At 37.0% G+C, this 19,230-nt stretch overlaps 1 protein-coding gene across 1 annotated transcript in view; it reads right to left on the bottom strand.

The window, feature by feature from the left end:
- The window catches only part of dars1 (aspartyl-tRNA synthetase 1), a 33,435-nt gene that overhangs the window by 8,984 nt on the left and 5,221 nt on the right, over nt 1-19,230 (bottom strand). The window contains exons 2-10 of the mRNA XM_051905107.1: nt 18,686-18,788; nt 17,873-17,902; nt 17,074-17,131; nt 16,280-16,372; nt 12,536-12,638; nt 8,297-8,399; nt 7,805-7,885; nt 3,328-3,387; nt 80-191 (exon numbers count right to left, since the gene is read on the bottom strand). Coding sequence (XP_051761067.1) covers nt 80-191; nt 3,328-3,387; nt 7,805-7,885; nt 8,297-8,399; nt 12,536-12,638; nt 16,280-16,372; nt 17,074-17,131; nt 17,873-17,902; nt 18,686-18,788 — 743 coding nt within the window. The remainder of the gene's footprint in view (nt 1-79; nt 192-3,327; nt 3,388-7,804; nt 7,886-8,296; nt 8,400-12,535; nt 12,639-16,279; nt 16,373-17,073; nt 17,132-17,872; nt 17,903-18,685; nt 18,789-19,230) is intronic.

Below are 19,230 nucleotides of genomic sequence, written 5' to 3'. Positions count from 1 at the left end.
ATTCCTCTCTCTCTCCAAAATTATGAAGAAAGATGTGAACAAAAGGAGAGAGAAGAAGTGTACTTGGAGATGGTCGTACCAGAGATGATCTTGGGGGTCTGAATCTCCACAAAGCCCTTGTTGATGAGCGTGTCTCTGAAGAGCTGACATACGCCTGACTGCAGCCGGAAGATGGCCTGGCTGGTCGTGGTCTGTGAGGGAAGACGTATGGGTTAACAAACATGTTATGTAACCTATTTATTTGTGTGTGCCAGGGACTGATATCAGCACTTCTCTTATTATGCAATGTTGAACCATCTACTTTTCACTTTTCACTGAAAAGATTTTTCAAGTATTTCTGCAGAAGTTCTGGAGAAAACATGACGCTAGATCTCAGAAGACCTCTTTTTATTATGTTATAATAAAATCTCACTGGCAACATAATACATTCCGGTCATTTTTTTTAGAGATACAAATAAATTAGGTCCTCTTCACAGTACCAAAGGGACCCAGTACTTGCAAAATCAATCTTCAGCAACAATCAAACCTCCTGAATCCTCTGGTCTCGGGCAAAAAAAAAAGCTTTCTCAGCCTGAATTTTCCATGAATCAGATGACTCCCTGATGACCCGTGATATGGGCCACATTTCCGATTCTTTATGACTTACAGAGCTTGCATAAATCCTAGAGAAACAATCAGCTTCTATATCAATATTTCAGGGCTCTTGTTTATTAGATTTGATTCAGTTAGGACAGACTCGCTTTTGCAGGCAAGAATTTATTATGTGATAGTAACATTAAGATTTCTTTAGAGATTTAAATTAATCAGATCTATCCTGGTTGCATGTTTGTAGTTTCAACCTCATTATGACCACATTATAAACCTCTAAAACTCCCTAAGGGGAATTTTATACTTGTAAGTAACATAAATTAGTTCCCAAAACCAAGTGAGCAGCCTTGCAGTGTACTGCCTACATAGACAGCCACCTTCCAATGGAGCTTCATGAAATGGAATTTATTTAAAAAGCAGCAGCTCTGCAGACAGATCTAACATGCTTGTGCGTTAGCTGGACTAGTATCAAAAAACTGCTATTTTAGTGTAAGTTCAGTTGAAGAGGCTAAATTTATGATACAATTACTGTCAGTTTTTATTGTGGATTTTAAATCTAATATTGACATGCTATATACACTGACATGACAAACTTGACAAACTGTTTTAGAGTATTTGGTCTTCAAGCAGATAAGAGTTGTTTTTACTGTAAAAGGGTATTTATCTAGATGGTTGGCGAAATTTAGTTTGAGGTTAACATGTTGTTTGGGTAACAAAGGGTAAGAAATACAATAAACACACAACAGGCACAGACAATGGGTAAAATAGGTGATTATTAATTAGACAAAACTATTATTTAACTATGATTAGTTTCGGTATTGAAGTACACTACAGTTCAAAAGTCTGGGGTTGGTAAGATTTTTATATTTTTATATTGTCTTTGCAAGAAGAAAAAAAAAAACTGTAAAACTGTTATACTGTGAAATATAACAATTTAAAACTTTTAAGTTTTAATGAATTTAAAAATTCGGAAGCTGAATTTTCAGCATAATTACTCCAGTCTTCAGTGTCACATGATCCTTCAGAAATCATTCTAATATGCTGATTTGCTGCTCAAGAAATATTTCTTATTATTATTATCAATGTTGAAAACAGTAGTGCTGCTGAATGGTTTATTGGAAAAAGTGATTTTCTTCTAGATTCTTTAAAAAAGGAATGGAAAAGTTCAAAAGACCAGCATTTATTTGAAATATAATTTCGATAATCGTGGATTATTTTTTTCCCTTTGAGCTTGTCACAATGCATCGCTCTCTTCGAAAAAAAAAAAAAAATGTGTTTCTGCTTTAGAATTTGTTCAAAACAAGATATCTAAGAAGGCAGCATAGTTTTGTTGCCTTTCTTTTGGAAAACTATCACATCTAGGTAGACAACTTTGATTTTGGAACAGGAAAAAAGTGCATATTATCATTAATGGCTTATAACTTGGAAATGGGTTCCTACAACTTTTGACTAATAAATTTGAGAAGTTTTAAAAAATCATTAAATAGAGATTTGCACTCACTAACAGCAAATTTCTAGCAACTAAATATAGCTGTAACTAGAAAGATTTAAATTTACTATAAACATTTTAACATTCCCTGATATTTCTGCAAGAACTAAATGTTTTTTGTTTTGTTTTTAAATAACAGTTATTGTGTAGTAATTTATGACTTTAATATCAAGCAATAAATGTAATATAAACAGGACATTAGGACTTCCTCTTATAAATCTGCTAATAAATATCAAAGAGTCAACATATTAAGACAGTCTGTCTATGTTCTTAGCGCAGATCATGATAACTCGACCCCGGGGATACGCTGCCAGGACATTTAGTAATTAGTCTGTGAAGTTAAGCGGTTGTGCAGTTAACATGCAAAGCTGTTATCAGTGGAGTGTGTAAACACGCAGGTTTCAGTTGTCGTCCTCACACGTCTCTCACTGTAGGCGTGGAGAAAGGAACTGTGTGCGTCACCTTAGTGTTCACAAGGCTGCAGTGAAAACCGAAGAGGCGCAAAAAGCTGTTGTCCTGTGGTTTGACTCCCCCGCTTCACACTCTCAGATTTCTGCCTTCACTTTCTGGAAGTTCTTAAAAAAGAGCCGCTCTCTCAGAGCTAGGTGCACCATGATAGTCCTATAACACTGCCAGATTTCAATCTCATTCGGTGTGTGAAAAAAAAAAAAAGCATGGTGTGTGTGGGTGTGTGACACGGAGGACTTTCATAATGTTAGAGCTAAGCCTGCCACCTCTGGAAACCGTTTACTGCTTTACTGTTCACTAAAATCAAAGTGTGAAAGCACACAGACACATTGTCTCAGAAACAGGTGTTCTCACAAAGCACAGGCGGCCAATCACAGCACCCGAGTCCTACAACCACATCATCAGGGCTTCATAAATCTGAACAATAGGCTCCTTTATTTCAGAACCTTATCGCTTTGTTCACATTTCACAATGTCAGGAAGTCAGGGAGGACAGACTATGGAGTTCTGACTTGAAGATGTGCATGCCAGTTAGAAATTTGTGGTGGTACTGATGCCACGTGACGTACGCCATCATACCGCGTTAAATCTAGCCACAGCCAAAGTTGAAGACACCTACTGGCATTTGCTAGGTTGGTGAAGGGCCAATCACCAATCACCTGAGCTGTTTTAAGCCAATCACTTGAGCCATAATATAATTACAGGGCCATGTTAATCGACCCTCACCCCTCGGGACAGACATTTACTCTTAGATTAAAAAATGAGAGATGGAGATGGGCTTACCCTTAAATCGATAACTCTGTTGTCCAGTCTGGTGTCTTGATTGACAGTGGCTCTTCCTTCCTGAAAGAAAAATAGAAAAGGTCACTATTACTCAAAAAGAATTTCTTCGACACTGTTGACAGTTCAAAAATAAATCTGATTGGTCCAAAACCGATATGATTCTTCCATTAGAGCTCAAGAATAAGGATTTTTTTTCTGCCTTGTTTGCAACAAGCTGAAAATTATGCAGGTATAATGTACAGTGCCATTCAAAAGTCAGTAAGATTTTTTTTTTTTTTTTGAAAGTAATTAATACTTTTATTCCACAAGGACATTTATAATGTTACAAAAGATTTCTATTTCAAATTAAAGCTGTTCTTTTGAAGTTTGTATTCTTCAAAGAATCCTGAAAAGAATTATGGTTTCCACAAAAAAATTATGTTACTCAACTGTTTTCAATATTGATAACAGTAAGAAATGTTTCTTGAGTAGCAAATCAGCATATTAGAATGATTTCTGAAGGATCATGTGACACTGAGGACTGGAGTAGTGATGCTGAAAAGTCAGCTTTGACATCACAAGAATCAAATATTTTAAAATATATAAAGACAGAAAGCAGTCACTTTAAATTTTATTTTATTTTTTTTTTTTGGTCAAATAAATGCAGCCTTGATGAGCATAATAGACTAAAACCAACCCAGTAGTATACAGGTGTACATATAATTAGTTTATTTATTTCACTAATTCCATTCAAAAAGTGAAACTTGTATATTATATTCATTCATTACACACAGACTGATATATTTCAAATGTTTATTTCTTTTAATTTTGATGATTATAACTGACAACTAAGGAAAATCCCAAATTCAGTATCTCAGAAAATTAGAATATTGTGAAAAGGTTCAATATTGAAGACACCTGGTGCCACATTCTAATCAGCTAATTAACTCAAAACACCTGCAAAGGCCTTTAAATGGTCTCTCAGTCTAGTTCTGTAGGCTACACAATCATGGGGAAGACTGCTGACTTGACAGTTGTCCAAAAGACGACCATTGACACCTTGCACAAGGAGGGCAAGACACAAAAGGTCATTGCAAAAGAGGCTGGCTGTTCACAGAGCTCTGTGTCCAAGAACATTAATAGAGAGGCGAAGGGAAGGAGAAGATGCGGTAGAAAAAGTGTACAAGCAATAGGGATAACCGCACCCTGGAGAGGATTGTGAAACAAAACCCATTCAAAAATGTGGGGGAGATTCACAAAGAGTGGACTGCAGTTGGAGTCAGTGCTTCAAGAACCACTATGCACAGATGTATGCAAGACATGGGTTTCAGCTGTCGCATTCCTTGTGTCAAGCCACTCTTGAACAACAGACAGCGTCAGAAGCGTCTCGCCTGGGCTAAAGACAAAAAGGACTGGACTGCTGCTGAGTGGTCCAAAGTTATGTTCTCTGATGAAAGTAAATCAGGGTCCCAGAGTCTGGAGGAAGAGAGGAGAGGCACACAATCCACGTTGCTTGAGGTCCAGTGTAAAGTTTCCACAGTCAGTGATGGTTTGGGGTGCCATGTCATCTGCTGGTGTTGGTCCACTGTGTTTTCTGAGGTCCAAGGTCAACGCAGCCATATACCAGGAAGTTTTAGAGCACTTCATGCTTCCTGCTGCTGACCAATTTTATGGAGATGCAGATTTCATTTTCCAACAGGACTTGGCACCTGCACACAGTGCCAAAGCTACCAGTACCTGGTTTAAAGGACCATGGTATCCCTGTTCTTAATTGGCCAGCAAACTCGCCTGACCTTAACCCCATAGAAAATCTATGGGGTATTGTGAAGAGGAAGATGCGATATGCCAGACCCAACAATGCAGAAGAGCTGAAGGCCACTATCAGAGCAACCTGGGCTCTTATAACACCTGAGCAGTGCCACAGACTGATCGACTCCATGCCACGCCGCATTGCTGCAGTAATTCAGGCAAAAGGAGCCCCAACTAAGTATTGAGTGCTGTACATGCTCATACTTTTCATGTTCATACTTTTCAGTTGGCCAAGATTTCTAAAAATCCTTTCTTTGTATTGGTCTTATTTTAATATTCTAATTTTCTGAGATACTAAATTTGGGATTTTCCTTAGTTGTCAGTTATAATCATCAAAATTAAAAGAAATAAACATTTGAAATATATCAGTCTGTGTGTAATGAATGAATATAATATACAAGTTTCACTTTTTGAATGGAATTAGTGAAATAAATCAACTTTTTGATGATATTCTAATTATATGACCAGCACCTGTATATACCCAGTAGTATATATATATATATACACACATCACAGGGCTTGACAGTAACACCCGCTAACCCGCCAAATGCGGGTAGATTTCAGCTGTGGCAGGTAAGACAGCCACTCCCACAAGCCACTTTGGCGGGTTGAATATAATTTCAGCCTACAGCCTAATCAAAGGTTGCCAAGCTCGTCGTAGCACAAAATTACAATCCGATCACAATTCGTTACCGATTAACTTGCAGTTAGTGAAGGCGGGATCAGCGGAATCGTGCTGATTGACACACAACAGAAGCGCTCTCTCGTGTGCGCTCTCTCTCTCTGTCGCGCACGCGATCAGATCTCCTTGCGCCTGAATAGTCAAATACACGCACACACAGATGTCAAAATGTCCATCGTGTGGAGTGTCTCGCGTGAATACAGTCGGTTATGGCTTAAGTGTACATAAACAGGTGGGTACAAACTGGATATGTGTCAGTATATTACATACATGCATTCAGCAGCCCAATTAAATACCTGTCAGTCATTAATGTTAATCAAACAACAAAAGATGTTAAATAAATGTTAAATAAACCTACTGTATCTGAAAATAGAGTTTAGGTTATTTAATTTACTATTGTATTTGTAATTTGCTAATTTGCTTCTTTGTTCTTTTTATATAGCCTAACAAAAATAACTTATATAATTATAAAATGTATCATTTTATGGACATATTACCCACCCCTTGCCCACCCGTACATACCAGCTGATATGCCATGTAGGCCTAGTCTTGATTTTGGTGGTCAATCTGCATTTGAAAGATTGAAAGGGTTTTAAATCTAGCTAATCAAGTAAAATGACTCAAAATCAAGTAATTTTAGCATGTCGAAGTCAACTTTAATCATATAAAATGTAATTTCCCAACAGCAAAATTGTGGCCAGTGAAAATGCTGAGTGGCTAGTAACTTTGGAAAAACACTAGCCACAGTGGCTGGTGAGCAAAAAAGTTAATGTCAAGCCCTGTGTGTGATTATATATATATATATATATATATATATATATATATATATATATATATATATATAAAAACTATATGAAAATAAAGTTCAAATAGTTTCTCTTGCAGAGGCTGCCCCATGGCTCCAAAGTAATCTTTCCTTCATAAAGCCTGTAGGAGCTGAAAACTGATCAACAGACTACTCATATTCAGACCGGCCCGATAAGACACAGGCGTAATGAGGCGGCAGATGCTCTGTCTGACTGACGTTGTGGAATCCCTGCAGAGAACACCTGGACAGCAACTGGTTTTGTCTTACTACATAAACACCATCAACTGTCTGACGTCAAGAAAGTGGGCCATAGATAGAAGATATGTTCGGAATAGCCGTTTCTGTAGTGTGTAGTATGTATACTGTCCACAGTATGCACATTTTCTGAATGCATGGTATGCCTGAATGACCTACTGCATTTGCTATAATAAGTACACAACAGCTTAAATCCAAAGTTTTTAGGCATACGCGAGGGTCATCATACAGTGCGTATGCACACCACCCGATTTGAATTGAATTTGTTTTGCACTAAGTAGGTATTTCACAAGATGCCATTGGCCCGGGCCATTGTTTCACAGTAGAAAATGAAACTAAAGAGATGGAACAACAACAAAATACCAGAGACTGCAGCAACAGCAACAGACACCTGCATCGACAAGCACTTGTGTGAAGCGGTTATGAGACACCCGCAACTTTAGTTTAAAAGAATATGAAGACATCGGTCATAACTTCTGGAGAAAAACAGCACAGACACTGGACAAAGATGAAACTTTCTAGAGCACTTCTGTGTCAACGCCTCTGTTCACGTATGCTATCAAATTGAGTATACTTTGAAAGGCTATGCGTTTGACAGTACACAACAAGTATACTTTGGGCTTTCCACTGCAAGGAATGAAATATACCACAATGCAATACTGTCAACGATGTAACTTTGATTTAAAACTTAAACGTGCTGTTTTCCAAAAATACTATTCAGTATATATACTGTACAGTAAGCTTGCATTTTATTCATAACAAACAAAAACACACACAAGTAGTGAAAAAACATCCTCTTTTATCTCAACCTGTCTAACTGAACTTGGACTCTGGATTATTGTAACACTGAACTGAGAGAACTGTTCAACATTTTAAACTTTCATGTGGGTTTTGTTCTTGACTCATCACCCACATTTCAACTTTCTCATCCCTCCGTTTCTCACCTCATCTCCTTCTCCCTCAGGCCTGACAGCGTCCTCCAGCTGAAGGGGAAGTCTGGCCTCAGACTGGCTGATCACAAAGATCTAGTACAAAGACACAGAAAAAGATTTTAAGTTATAATTGCAGCTGTAATACAAGACTCCTATTCAAAAGAAGTTATTTAGCAGAATGTCCAAGCTGCACTTTTCCATACAATGAATGTGATTAGTGACCTCAACTGGTCCCCATCCACTTTTACTGCATGAACTACAGCTTGTAGACATTGTGCTAAACAGCTCCTTTTATGTTCCACAGAAGAAAGAAAGTCATACAGGTTTGAAACACGAGGATTAGTAAATTATGACAACACATTCCTTTTGCAGGTCTTGTTGTGTAAGTTATAAAGATCCTATATTCCATGATGAGGACTGCTTCCATTTAAACTCTCAATATTTACAGGGAACAATCAGATGTGTCGAGTAATCAAGTAATAGAGATAAATCTTTGATCTGTACCCTCTCAACATGGAGCTCCACATCCTGTTGAGAACAGCTCTCGATCTTCTGCTCCACCTTCTTCACCACAGCCTCCACATCAATGATGCTCTCCTTCGTGAGGCTGGGAATAGAAAAATACAGGAGGATGAAGGGAAAAAATGCATTTGAACAGCTGACATGAAATGAGACAAACAGGCTTCCGTGTTTACGTCTGAATGATGACTCATTATTGGCCGAAGCTGAACATATGAGCACCACGACGCATGAATGTGATGCCGATGGCCAATAATGAGTCAGCAATGACGTGCAATGACGTTGCTGCCTATGTGTGGATCAGATACCCTTGGATTTCATCAAAAATACAAAAACGAAGGTCTTACATGTGTGGAACGACATGAGGGTGAGTACTTAATGACAGAAATTTCATTTTTGGGTGAACTACCCCTTTAAGACTTAATGATACTTTAAAACAAAATGTAGGTGTTTTTCCATCAACATTCAAAATAGCACATGTGAAACAAAAACTGCAAAACAACTTCATGGAAACTCATGAGATCATGTTGTTAGGCAACAGTACCTTTGCAACTCTAACTTTTTCTCTCACGTGTTAAACGCAGTTCTCCTTTTCAAAGTTCAAACAAACACTGCTGTTGTGAAGACAAACCACATCACTTTTACTCTGGTGAAACCATACGTATTTTAAGTTCTTTGCATCACAAACAGAAAGGCCACAGTTTTCACACCACCACAAATACTGCAAAAACATTCACCTAAAAATAATAATTACATAACCCCTTCTCATTCCAAATGAATATTAAGCATTATTTTTTCAGTGGAACACAATATTTTTAAAGCTTGACAGACACGGTCACTTTGAACTATCATTTAAGATCTGTCAAAAAAATAAAAAATAATGTCAAACCGTTCTGGAATGACATGAGGGTGAGTAATTGACCACTTTAATTTTGGATGACCTACTCCTTTTAGTGAAACAATATTAGATTGGCAAGCCTAAGCCATGTCGCCTCTCTAAGGTCAAACGTAAAGACGACAGCCAACTGTCTGCTTGAAAAGCAGACGGCACAAATTGAGATTGCAACCTTCAGCTCTAGTCATTACAAAGGAGTAATGAGAGACCAGAGAGAGTGAGAATGAGATGCGCCAGTCCCTGCCAGATGCTGCTCAGAGAGCGGCCACATCGCTCTGGGATCAGTTCTGCTCACACGGCTCTCTCAAACAATCTCCATACAGACACTCTTCATAAGTCCTGATTAAGTCTGGTTACTGAACACTAAGCCGCCCATGATAGTCTCTGCATTAGTGCTCTCGTGTATTGAAAGGACACTGGCCTGAAGGGAGAGGTGGATATAAAGAGAGGATTACACAGGGAGCAAGTGTGTTGACCTGCCCTCTGATTGTGCTCATACGCTTTTTCAAACAACATTTGATTTACAACAAAATTTGCTGAAGAAGCTTAGCAAGCACCACTAATAATTATGATAGAGAGCTGATGAGTGAGTGTTTCAGTGATGAAGACTACACATCCACTGACCCACTGACCATCAGCTAGGGGGAGCTGCGCTCCAAAGCATGTAGCATTTGAGGTGATAAGAAACTCTAGCATCCTATGTTCAGGAAGCAATGCTTAATAATCTTATTATACAGAGATATGGCATGAACAGGAGGTGAAGTCATGTAAAGAAGCATGTAAAATTACTGTGGCTCTATAGCTCGGTTTGTATCCAAGACCAATTTCAATACATACAAAGGCATAATAAAATCTACCATGGTAAAAGGGTGTGAAAATAACCAAGTAATGTGCACTGTAATGCATTCAAGTTGATTACTGCCTTTAGAAAACATATTATTTAAATATAAATATTTACAATAAATAAACAGAATATTTCTGCCAAGTAATATAAAATAGAATATAAAAATTCATTTAATTTGGCAGGTTTAAAAATTTCTCTTTGAACTGAACATGACCCGTCCAAACTGATCTGAAATAAAAAAACTATGGATTTTATAATAGGTTTTAATCTTCACCCTGTGATATGTAAACTTGCATGATATTTTTCAGCAAAGGCATTAAACAAATATTTCTAAAATAATAATAATAAAAGCTATGAGAAAATGCAAGTTACAGTGATTTTACCATGGTAAGAGATGTGAAAATAACCCTTAACCATGGTAAAAATCAATGAAACGCATCTCTGTTGCTTTTAGAAAATGACCAAAATGGGAATATGATAAAAAAAAAAACATTAAATAAATAAATAATTTAAATGAATACATTCTGAGGGTACATTTACATGACAACAATGTAATAAAAACGGAAAAGTTTTTTCTTTGAACAGACAACGTTATCAAAACAATCCCCGTTCACACGGATCCGCGAAAATGATTAAAAAATGCTGTATTACGCATGCCAGACAAGTAGTTGGCGATGTCACTTTGTAAAAAAAGATTACGCGCCTGAGCATACGCATTCTTATACAGAGCACTCGCGCCAAACACAGATGCCTATCCACCTTATTTTTACAGTTTACTGCAATTTAATATTCTTCTGATTATTTCCCTGTAGCGGCTAATTAATCTGAAGTCTCGCACTTTCACAGAAAACACGTTAAAAAATAAGGTGGATAGACTAAACACATAATACGCATGTACATGTCGTCACCGTTTTCACAGATTTGCATTTCTGCAGTTTACACGGAGATGACAACGCTATCGTTTTCAAATACTTGCACTTTGAAACCGTTTTCAAAAGTTTGCGTTTTCAGGCCACCAAACGCCATTGTCGTGTAAATGAACAGCCAAAACTCATAAAAAGTTTTCCTTTTTTAGTTGAAAACTGTGTCGTGTAAACAGTCCCTGACAAGTAACATAAAATATCATGTAAAAATCAATAAATTGAAAAAGAAAAAAAAAAAAATCTACGAGTTTAAAAATGACTCACCCAATTAGATTAGAGTCAGAACTATGTATTTTACAATGGGTTTTATTCTTCACCCTGCAATATTCAAACTTGCATGATTTTTTTTTTGCAATTTTACTTTCAAAAAGCTGAATAATGAACAAGCTTTAGGAAATGTGTGCTTGATCTCAAACAGAATTCCAGGTAGACAGGGAATGTGCATCCTAGCGTAAGCTTATAGCAGCAAATATTGATCTACATTACATCAAATTATGCCACATTGTTTTTTTATATCATTCTGGTAGTCTAAAATAGGTTTATTAATAGGTACATAAATTAATGAGGTATCTAATAGAACAATTTGGGTGTGTTAAGCATAATGCAACAATACAGTTAAAAAAAAAAAAAAAAAAAAAAAAAGCATTTTATGTGGCAACTAGATTTCTTTAACATCCCCTAACTGAAACTCTCCAACATAACTGTTATGTTACTCCACTAACATTTACGTAATACAAAGAGAGAGGAAGTTTCTCTGCAGAACACAAAACCTGCTCCAGTGACCTGCGAGTTTGAGTGTTTTCTGCTGAGGTGAAATCTTTCAGCTAGATAGGAATCAACCAAGTGCACAGATATTAACCAGGACCTTTTGGTCAAGAACCGTTACATTAAAATGCAAGCAAAAGGGAAACAAGATCAACAGTGTAAGGAACTGGAAAGGAACTCCCCAGACCACAACACCCTTCCTAATTCATGACTGATAATGTGAATAGAGTTTAGCCTCCATTCAATGCTGCGTGAGCAAACAGAGGATGTTAACACGGTTGAGCAACAAACCCTCTGACCCTCTTAAAAGACTGGAAGTGGACTTGAAAACAAAGTGAACAAGCCTTGTCTATCATATAGTCATGAAAGCTTACTATCTGATGAAACATTTTCAAACATTCACATTTCCATACATTCAGAATGAATCAATAATAAATAAGAAACTAAATGGCACCTAAAGTGCCACATTGTATGAAGCGAAGGGTTTCAGTGTTGTATTTGTGACTGAATGTTGGTCCTATTGTCCCACAACCCTCTATTTAACCCCAAACCCAGAGTCATTCATTCAGGCCCGACTTTTAAGTAGATGTCTGTCTCTCTGATGTATCTACTGTTTGTTGTTTTAAGGGAAACGACCCATTACGATGTTGAGGGAAAGCTGTTTCCAACGGCAAAAATGGAGCTTTTGTTCTGAAGTGAAACTTTATCGATCTCCACTTAACATGGCAAAATGGAATGAGTCGCCAGGACTTCACTTTTCCCACCATTGTTTGACAGGAAACGTAGCCTATACTCACTTAGCTGCAAACTTGACCATCTGCTTGCTCGCACGGTCTCCCACGGCGAGCAGGGCCTGCACGGTAGACTGCTGGTGACGCAAGACCAAGAAGCACTGTTTCCCTAGAGGAAAAACAACCTGTCAGTAAACATACCTCACGTGCCTTAAAACCAGCGTGGTTGTTACTGTCCAGGACAAAGAGCCCACTAATATAACACAACATACACTACTGTTCAAATCTTTTGGGTTTTTTGAAAGAAATTAATACTTTTATTCAGCAAGGATGCATTAAATTGATCGAAAATGACCTTTATAATGTTACAAAAGATTTGTATTACAAATAAATGCTGTTCGAACTTTCTATTCATCAAAAAATCATAAAAAAAAAAAAAAAAAAATGTATCACAGACACAAAAACATTAAGCAGCTCAACTGTTTTCAACATTGATAATAATAAAAAAAAAATGTCTCTGAGCTCCAAATCAGCATATTAGAATGATTTCTGAAGGATCATGTGACACTGAAGACTGGAGTAATGATGCCATCACAGGAATAAATTACTTTTTAAAATATATTCAAACAGAAAACTGTCATTTTAAATTGTGATAGTATTTCACAGTATTACTGTTTTAGTTTTTTTAGTTTTTTTTTAATCAAATAAATGCAGCCTTGGTGAGCATAAAAAAACTTGACTTTTGAAATCTAATTAATATAAAATAATATAATATAAAATATAATATAATATAATGTAAATTATATTATAAAATATAATATATAAAATATAAAATAAAAATATATAATATTGAATTATAATATGATATGATATATATGATATGATATATGATATCGGATATATGATACAATAATATAATATAATTATCACTATAAATGTTTAATACTTAATATTAGGGGATTGTTCAAAGTATGAGCAATATTAATAAACACCGCCACTAATAATATCATAATAATGTATCATAATAACAATGTGCACACTTTCACAATCTAGTCAGTCCCCAAAGGGATCAACATCACATTATAATATGCACTGCAAGTGCCGCTTGTGTCTTCACAGAAACTTGTAGATGGTTTCTGATTACAAAACCAGAAGTACAAGAATGAGTGTATCAACGATAAATATTAACCAATTACTTGAGAGAATATTACCATATTTAGACTGTGTCAAAGATACCTCTAACAAACTATGATTTAGGTCTGATATTACAGTAGAGCAGACTGGTTTAACGCTAGTCAGAGGAAAAGCACCAAATTTACTGGCACCAATCAGCTATCAACAGACTGGACGTCTCTTTAAAAGACACAATGTGCAAAGTTCTGACTTGTCACCAAATTGCTAATCAGACACCTTGAGAGTGAACAAACTCCGATTTGTGTAAACCTGACACGGATTAGGTCAAGATCAGAGACCACCCAGACACTTTGAAGTCCTCCTCAGTGTTCAGAGCCTGACAGACAGTTAAAAACAGACCCTTCATCCCAGAGCAAATCAGGATGTTGTTGTGCTAAAGGACATCCTTCAGCCCAGAGCACACTGACAGAATGAGGAAAGCTGGAGGTTAAAGGACTCTTGACATGGAAATTGTCCTGGAAGGAAATGTTAGTGATATAGCCATAATACATGGTTTATTCATTAGTGCGCTCTTAAAACAGGCGTGTACGTGTGGACCCCTCAGACTTGGATTGTGTGGGACAGACAGGGGAAGCCACAAAGTTTCACTTAAGCTGAGGATTCAACTAAACAGTTTCTATTAACGTCATTTACTATTAAAAAAACACAACCACAGGAAGTGTTTGTCAGTTTTGTAGTAAAAATGGCCACTATTTTCACAAGCCTTTATCACCATTGCAATTCATCCAAATAAAAGATTTAGCACAGATAAGGCATGTGTTGAGGGCACCCATATCCCCCATGGTCCTCATTACCTGTATTAATCATGGGTATGGAAAATTACAGGACTGAAAACCTGGAACTTTTTTTTTTTGGGTCATAGTAAATCATGATGATTATTTTGCAAATGTGCAAAACATGCATTGAGGAACATAAGTTGAATACTAACATACAGCTTACTGCATACTGTGCATTACATATACACTGTATACTACAAAAATAGTATATGAAGTAGTATGCAACAATAAACATTTCAAACACATATTCACATTTTTAATCCATCTTTTTGTTAAAACATCGCAACTTTTGCCGGTCAGATCAAATAATTAGGAAAACATGTTTAAAACTGCCACTCTCAAAGTGGAAGGACATTTTGGGTGCACTCCACTGTGGCATGACACGCCAATGTAGTGTGCTCTTTTTGCATACTTCACATTTTATCAATTATAGTAGGTCATGTGTACAGAATATTTGTTAATTGTACACAATGGCTATGTTCGAAATGAAATGTTAGCATACTACATACTGTGCAGCATATACTGAATACTCTATTCTGTAGTGGCAACATGTTATCAAATTTTTTTGCATTGTTAATTCAATTTTGTGTAAAAATACCTTCATTCTTGGCAGTCTGTTCAAGCAATAAATCAATACAGAGATCATAATATTGGCTAATATTACTTCCTATTCATTTGTCACACAAAGAATGTAAGGTCGAGTGCATTCTGAGAATATTTTGGTTAATGCAGGAAAGTCATGTTAACAAAATTTTGTGGGCAAAGAAAGTCCATTGTTCATTATCAACAGAGCAGTAATGGATGAAGAACCACTTACTCAGAGGTCACTTCCAGGCTAAGCAGCTTTACAGTAGTCGTGTGAACTTGCCTGTTCAAATTTAATTTCAAAATGTAATCCAATGCAAAATCTGCATGGAGAAATGATTTCCCTTATCTGAAATTCCAAATCAAGTGGATTCCTGTTCAGATGACTGCATTTCGCACCACAGAATTTTGCTGTATAGGTAAATGTGACTGTACCCCAAAGTCATCCGGGTATTATATGACTTTTGAATTTTTCCAGTATAAATGCTGCGTACTGTAACAGCTAGTGTTGTCAAAAGTACCGACTTCAGTACCAAATCGCTACTGAAATTTTAAAAATGTGATGATACCAGCATTTCCCCTTAGCATTTTTATCATGGTTTAGTGGATTCTTAAACACCTCTGATTGGCCATTGTGTTCACGAGTTCAACAGATATGTCTGTGATTGGCTACAATAATTAATGCTTCAAAAACATGTTGTAAATAGACATCTTTGACGCTCTTCACCGAGTGCTTACACAGATACACACGGCAGCGTTTGAAATCAGGCGTCTATCAGTGGATCTCTAATATATTCGCTGATAGACGGATCCGCTGATACACACCTACTTTCAAACGCTCCTGTATGTATCTGTGTAAGCAATCAGTGAAGAGCGTCAAATATGTCTATTTACACCATGTTTTTAAAGCATTGATCATTGTAGCTCATCACAGACATATCTGTTGAGTGCGTGAACACAGTGGCCAATCAGAGGTGTTTAAGAATTTGCTCAACAGCGCTCAAAATGCTAGGGGGAAATGTTGGTATCACATTTTTAAAATTTCGACTTGGTACCGAAGTCAGTACTTTTGACAACACTAGTAACAACAGTATGTTCCAAGTCTTTCTTTTGGATTCTGCAATGCAACAATATAGCCTGTAATGTCAAATAAGAAACCCTTGAGCTTTAGTAAGAGCAGCTTCCACCTGTTGAAATGAATGGAGCAACACTTCCAGCAGCAGATGAGCTTGTGTAATAGTAAGAAGGAGTTTACCTTTAGCTCTGCTGGTGTGAATTCTGGCGCGCACCCAGATCTGCTGTTCTGCCTTCTCGGGTGTCAGGTCCTGGACACGCACCAACGCCCTGTCTGCCTCCATCCAGGAGAGAGAGAGAGAGAGAGAGAGAGAGAGTCTCAGAGAAAAGACATCAAAGACGACAGGCCTCCCCCCTTGTACACAGATCCCCACAAAGACATTCACTCGGATTACAAAGCCACCGGGAGGAGGGCTAATAAATATGAAACATAACAAGCCCCGTCTGAAAGGTGACCATCACGTGAATTCTTCTCCGTTTTGACAGATCCAGTGTCACCCTGCCTCCGCTGACTCACATTATGACTTTATTATGAGGCAGCGGAGACGGGGCAGTCCCGCTTAGCCCCAATGTAAGTGCTCAGGGCATTTGGCTGATCTAGAATCCACCCACATGAAAGCTTAGTCTATCTCTGCCCGAGAGCAATGCTGGTGGGAGACGACTTTGTTCTGTAGCAGCAGAGCTTAAAAACTCGCAGCCGGACAGTTGGGAGTAATGTCACCCTAATTTCTCATCCGAGATTTATCTCATACTGTTATTCAAGACTATTATGTGTGACAGCGAGGGGAGGAACATCAGGGAGAGCTGAAGGGGACGTCAGGGAGATCCCGAAAGCTTTAGATTATCTCTTAAGCTCTAAGACATTCCTAATTATCATTCTAAGGCAAATTTTGCCCAGGAAAACCTGTCTATCTTCATCCTGAGGGAGCATGATGCCCTCCTAAATCTCCACTTAAAGCTGAGAAGGACACTGACCCAGTTTCTGCTGGGATTGGACCATAGGGCAGATCCCATAGCGATCCTTGGCAAAGTCCTGAGAGGAGAAAAGAAGAAGACAGGGATGGTAATGAATTTTAAAAGGGATATTTTTAACTCTGTCATCATTTATTCACCCTCATGTCATGTCACTTACTTTCTTCCTTGTAACACCAAAAGAGAACGTTTGAATGGGTACTGAAGCATTCAAGTTTCAAGAAAAATGCAAAAGTACCACAAAACTATCATAAAAGAAGTCCATATAAGTTTTATATCCCAAGTCAAACAGACCAAAATTAGTTCATTCATTCAAAATTATAAAAGTTGTTATTGAAGTTGGATACTGATAATCGTCCACTCCAGTAAGCTGCTAATTTGAGAACCTTGTTAATGGATCATGGGTCACCAATGAGTTGAATGTGAGAACAAAATCAGTTCAATTCATGAACAAAACTGGATCAACCAATTGACTGAAAAAGATCAAACAAAAGACTAATTTGCTCATTAAACAAACATTGATAAGCAAGGAGCTCATGTTTTCAGAAATTAGTCATACGGACTACTTTTATGGTGCATCAAAAAAAAAAAAAAAAAAAAAAAAAATCTAGTCCCCATTTTTTGTAACTGGATGAAAAAAAGTGACCAGTACATTCTTTAAAAAAAATCTTTCCAAATAATAACCATTTAATGGTTTGGAACACCAAGAAGTTGAGTACATAAAACAATTTTTTTTATTTTTTGGTGAACTATTTCTTTAATATATGAAATGTGATATTCAGGATAAGTGAATAGAACTTACATCCTCATCAGCTTCCTGCTGTTCTGCGGCCTGAATCACAGAGAGGAAATGATTTCAATAAAACTTCAACAGTTGAGGGAAAGTTAACATCAAGATAAAACACATGCTGATTATTCTATAGAAAGGCAAGCACTGTAAGATCACAAAACACATAAGTACACTAGAGTTCTAAAACTGAAAATAAAATGAGTTTTGTAGTTACAGAAGCAATGAATTCTGTGTAAATTATTCCAATCAGAATGATTTGTTCTGCTCACGTTTCATGAATCTTGTGTACTTGAGCGTCAATCAGTTCAACAAAACATTTCACAAATGTCCAGCAGACAAAAAAAAACTGCTTAGTTAAAACTTTAGGATTACAATATTTGAACATATTTTTTATTATTTATATGTTGTTTTTTATAAATGTATTATTTTATATTATATATATATATATATATACATACATACATACATACATATATACACTCTCCACTGTAACAGTATATTTGTTTTGATACAATCCCTCAGTGCTCACTCAGTAAACAACTGTATTTGTTGTTTTTTCATTCTTTGACAAAATACATTTTAAAAATAATTATTTTAAAAATCCAGTACATTATTGAGCAAACTGTACTTCTATACCTCACTAAAAATTAAATAAGACATTACACAAACAAAATGAGCCAGATGGTTGATTTGACTGTTAAAAACATTGAGGAAACATTTTCTCATAAACAAACAGATTTGCAATAGCAGGAATTGCAAAACAATAGAAGCCCCTCCATACGGCAGTGGTGGGCAGAGAAGCGGGCAGTGTTTGCGTCGCCTCACCAGTTTGGCCTGTTTCTCTGCCTTCTTCGCTGCTTTCTCTGCTTCCTTCTGCTGTTTCTTCAGGGCTTTCTTGGACTGGGCCTGCTGCTCTTCCTCACCAGCTCTGAAACAGGAAGACAACAAAAACAGCTCTGTCAAAATTCCATCTACCTTTTTTTAGTTTCCTTCCGGGAAGCTTTTCTGATAGATGGGGAAAAAGCATTCCAACCATCAGTGTCCTGCAGGCTTTTTAAGTTTCTGTGTCTTTCATCTATTGTTTCAGCAGGTCCAAAAAAACAACAGAGGCTAAATTAGACTTTCATCAGTAATATTTGCTTGTTTGTGCTCCTGTGGTCTAGGTAGTCCAGTTATAGCAGTACAGGAAATGTGATGTCTGACTACAGTAACACACATGTAATATCACTCACGCGATATGACTGTCCCATAGGGCTGGGTATTGACACAATTTTCACGATTTGATTCGATTTCTATTCACATGCTTGAGATTCGATTCGATATCAATTATTTTGGATGTAGTATATCAGTTACAGTACATGGCAAATTTT

This window comes from Ctenopharyngodon idella, chromosome 9 (assembly GCF_019924925.1).
Source record: "Ctenopharyngodon idella isolate HZGC_01 chromosome 9, HZGC01, whole genome shotgun sequence".
Classification (NCBI taxonomy): domain Eukaryota; kingdom Metazoa; phylum Chordata; class Actinopteri; order Cypriniformes; family Xenocyprididae; genus Ctenopharyngodon; species Ctenopharyngodon idella.
Note: the sequence above shows the minus strand (reverse complement) of the source record. Positions and strands in the feature narration are given on the sequence as shown.